General features: G+C 43.8%; 1 protein-coding gene across 1 annotated transcript; it reads left to right on the top strand.

The window, feature by feature from the left end:
- The first annotated feature begins 426 nt into the window (after window positions 1-426).
- Window positions 427-2,590, top strand: LOC114564203 (trace amine-associated receptor 13c-like). Its single transcript, XM_028591442.1, has 3 exons — window positions 427-533; window positions 1,334-1,447; window positions 1,774-2,590. Exons 1-3 carry the CDS (start codon window positions 427-429, stop codon window positions 2,588-2,590), a joined length of 1,038 nt encoding a protein of 345 aa, XP_028447243.1.
- The last annotated feature ends 228 nt before the right edge of the window (window positions 2,591-2,818 follow it).

Below are 2,818 nucleotides of genomic sequence, written 5' to 3'. Positions count from 1 at the left end.
CTGCCCTCAAGCACACGCAAACCAGACAGTCACGGGCTCATGGTGGCTGCTCTGTGTTTAAACAGAAAGGTGCCATTCTTTCCCTCTCCCTATGTTTTGTTTCACGCTCACAGCTGCCTGTACAACTCTCGATTGTTGAAATTGTATTATTATTATATTATTACATATATTTGATGAGCATGTTTTATCGCGCTTGTGAGATATGACATAAATCTGATGCCATGAAAAACAACGCATGGGGCTATTAGTAGGAAGCTATTGAAGACTTAAAGGAAAAGTCGTTAATCTTGATCGCTATAAATATGTGAGACATAATTTGGCCCGTTTCCATGTAGCTACATAGTCACTGATATGGTCATAACCACTACAGTGCTCAATTACCTATTTTTGAGGGGGAAATAAACTACAATTTTTTGCCGCAAAGGCATGACCCGTCCTCTGGAGGACATCCACCAGACCAGCGGTCGCTCGTTGGATTGCTGTCGGCCGCGGCAGGCGAGGAAGGTGGGGAGGATGCTGAAGCAAGGAGGCCGGTCGGGCCTTCGCCACTGCCAATAGTCCTACTCACCAACGCCAGATCGATGTCACACACAAAATATGAGCTACAAATACACACGGAACTGCTGCATGATCATTATCGCAGAAGCCTGGCTGAACACAGAATCTCAAACGGCAGCTAGCAGCTAGCAGGGCGAGCTAGTGGCAGGATGTCTGAGTTGAAAACGCATCTTGTTGTCACGTAAGAGCCCTGTTCATGTTGCACAAACATTTTAATTTCATTTTGTGTCTGTTAAGAGGCACAAAGGCACTCTTTAGTATATGCTAGGACCAATTCTGTTTGTTTGTTTTTTGCTATCGACTGTAGTCACATATTTATAGAGATCAAGATTAACGTAAAAATTGTCCGGAGTTCTCTGGAGTTCAATAAGCTTGAAACAAACTGAATCACTGGCCTGCTGCCCAGTTGTCTAAGGATTAAAGTGCTTATACCTGCTCCAGGCCATGCTGGTGCATGTGTTCAACTTGGTCAAGATCTGGAAGTATGGAATCTGGGGGGGACAGAAGATTGACAGATATTATTGAAAGGCTTGTGGACTAACGGAGAAAGTGTAGAAGATGACGTAGTGATGAAGAAAAAAGAAAAAGGACACCAGTGTCCAACAGAGACTGAGAGGGAGAAAGGGAGGGGTGGAGACAAGGGTAGAAAGAGATAAATCAGTATACGACAGAGTTTGAAGCAGAGAGCTGAGGTCTCTCTCGTCCTCCCACTGATGACGGAGACACAGGACGGAGCAGAGCTCTGCTTTCCACAACTCTTCAACACCTCCTGCAGGAAGCTGACACCTCCTCGGTTTGAAGTGATGCTCATTCACACTTTGCTCTACTCCATCTCTCTGCTCACTGTAGCTCTCAACCTGCTCGTCATCATCTCAGTCTCCCACTTCAGGCAAAGATCATTGTCTCAAAAATTGAAGTTTTAGATATTATTAACACCTTGTGTCAGTTTCAGGGTCCTGGTATTGTGCATGCTGGCTTGATGTCTCAGTGTCATGGCTTAGTGGGATGATTGGGGGAGGTATTGATGATGTTATTATAATGTAATACCTGTTATTCTCAAACTATGATAATCAAACTGACTGCTCAGAAAAAATCTCATGAGTGTTTTTGGAATGATTGTTTCGATTGTTTCAGAAAAGACTAACATAAAATGTCTGGTTGTCATTTAGATATGAGGACTTGTTGGTGTAATGGTGCTTTTCTCTTTCCCTCCAGGCAGCTCCACACACCCACCAACATCCTCCTCCTCTCTCTGGCTGTCTCAGACTTTCTCGTGGGCCTCGTGTTGATGCCGGGAGAAATCCTCCGAAAAACATCCTGCTGGTTTCTTGGTGACCTTGTGTGTTTTCTTTATAAGAATATTTCAGCCATCATTACCGTCTCCTCAATAGGTGACATGGTGCTCATATCAGTTGACCGTTATGTGGCTATTTGTTACCCTTTGCATTACACCGCCAGAATCACTGTGAACAGAGTTAAACTCTGTGTTTGTCTGTGTTGGCTCTATTCTGTTACCTACAGCTTTCTCTTTCTGAAGGATGACCTGACTCAACCAGGGAGGTATAATTCCTGCTACGGAGAATGTGTGTTTCTCGTTGACTATGTCTTGGGAGCTCTAGATCTTGTTTTGTGCTTTATTGTTCCAGTTACTGTCATCATAGCTCTGTATCTGAGAGTATTTGCCGTGGCTGTGTCTCAGGCTCGTGCCATGCGCTCTCACATTACAGCTGTCACACTCCAGCATTCAGTGACACCAAAGGCAAAGAAATCAGAGCTGAAAGCAGCCAGGACTCTTGGTGTTCTGGTAGTTGTGTTTCTAATGTGTTTCTGCCCATTATACTCTGTCTCTCTTGCAGGTGACAGCTTGGTCAATGCTTCATCTACAGCCTATGTTATCTTTGTGTTCTATTCTAACTCTTGTCTAAACCCTGTGATCTATGCCTTCCTTTACCCCTGGTTTAGAAAATCAGTTAAACTCATAGTTACTCTTCAGATCCTGCAGCCTGGCTCCTCTGAGACCAACATGCTGTAGAGAGAGTGTGGAGGGACTGAGATCAGACTTGGTCTAAGGATAAATGAATGAATATGTTCCTGCTGTTCAGTGAGTGAATTATCAAATACAGAAAGTGAAGATATGCTTTCCTGTCCAAAAGTCTAAACTGTGTATGATCAACAAATGAAAGGCCTGTGCTTCAGCTTTATCTTGTTGTGTATTTTGTCTCTCTGATGCTGCTGCATTTAAAGAGAGTCATAAGCACCA

Source organism: Perca flavescens, chromosome 11 (genome assembly GCF_004354835.1).
Source record: "Perca flavescens isolate YP-PL-M2 chromosome 11, PFLA_1.0, whole genome shotgun sequence".
In the NCBI taxonomy this organism is placed as follows: Eukaryota; Metazoa; Chordata; class Actinopteri; order Perciformes; family Percidae; genus Perca; species Perca flavescens.
The sequence above is the reverse complement of the archived record's forward strand: the minus strand, read 5'-3'. Positions and strand labels throughout refer to the sequence as shown.

What these genes read in the sequence shown, in the direction of transcription:
- LOC114564203 (XM_028591442.1), top strand. Translation starts at nt 427, where the DNA reads ATGACCCGTCCTCTGGAGGACATCCACCAGACCAGCGGTCGCTCGTTG. An exon ending in ATGCTGAAGCAAGGAGGCCG is followed by an intron (nt 534 to 1,333) that starts GTCGGGCCTTCG and finishes CACCTCCTGCAG; the next exon opens with GAAGCTGACACCTCCTCGGT. An exon ending in ATCTCAGTCTCCCACTTCAG is followed by an intron (nt 1,448 to 1,773) that starts GCAAAGATCATT and finishes CTTTCCCTCCAG; the next exon opens with GCAGCTCCACACACCCACCA.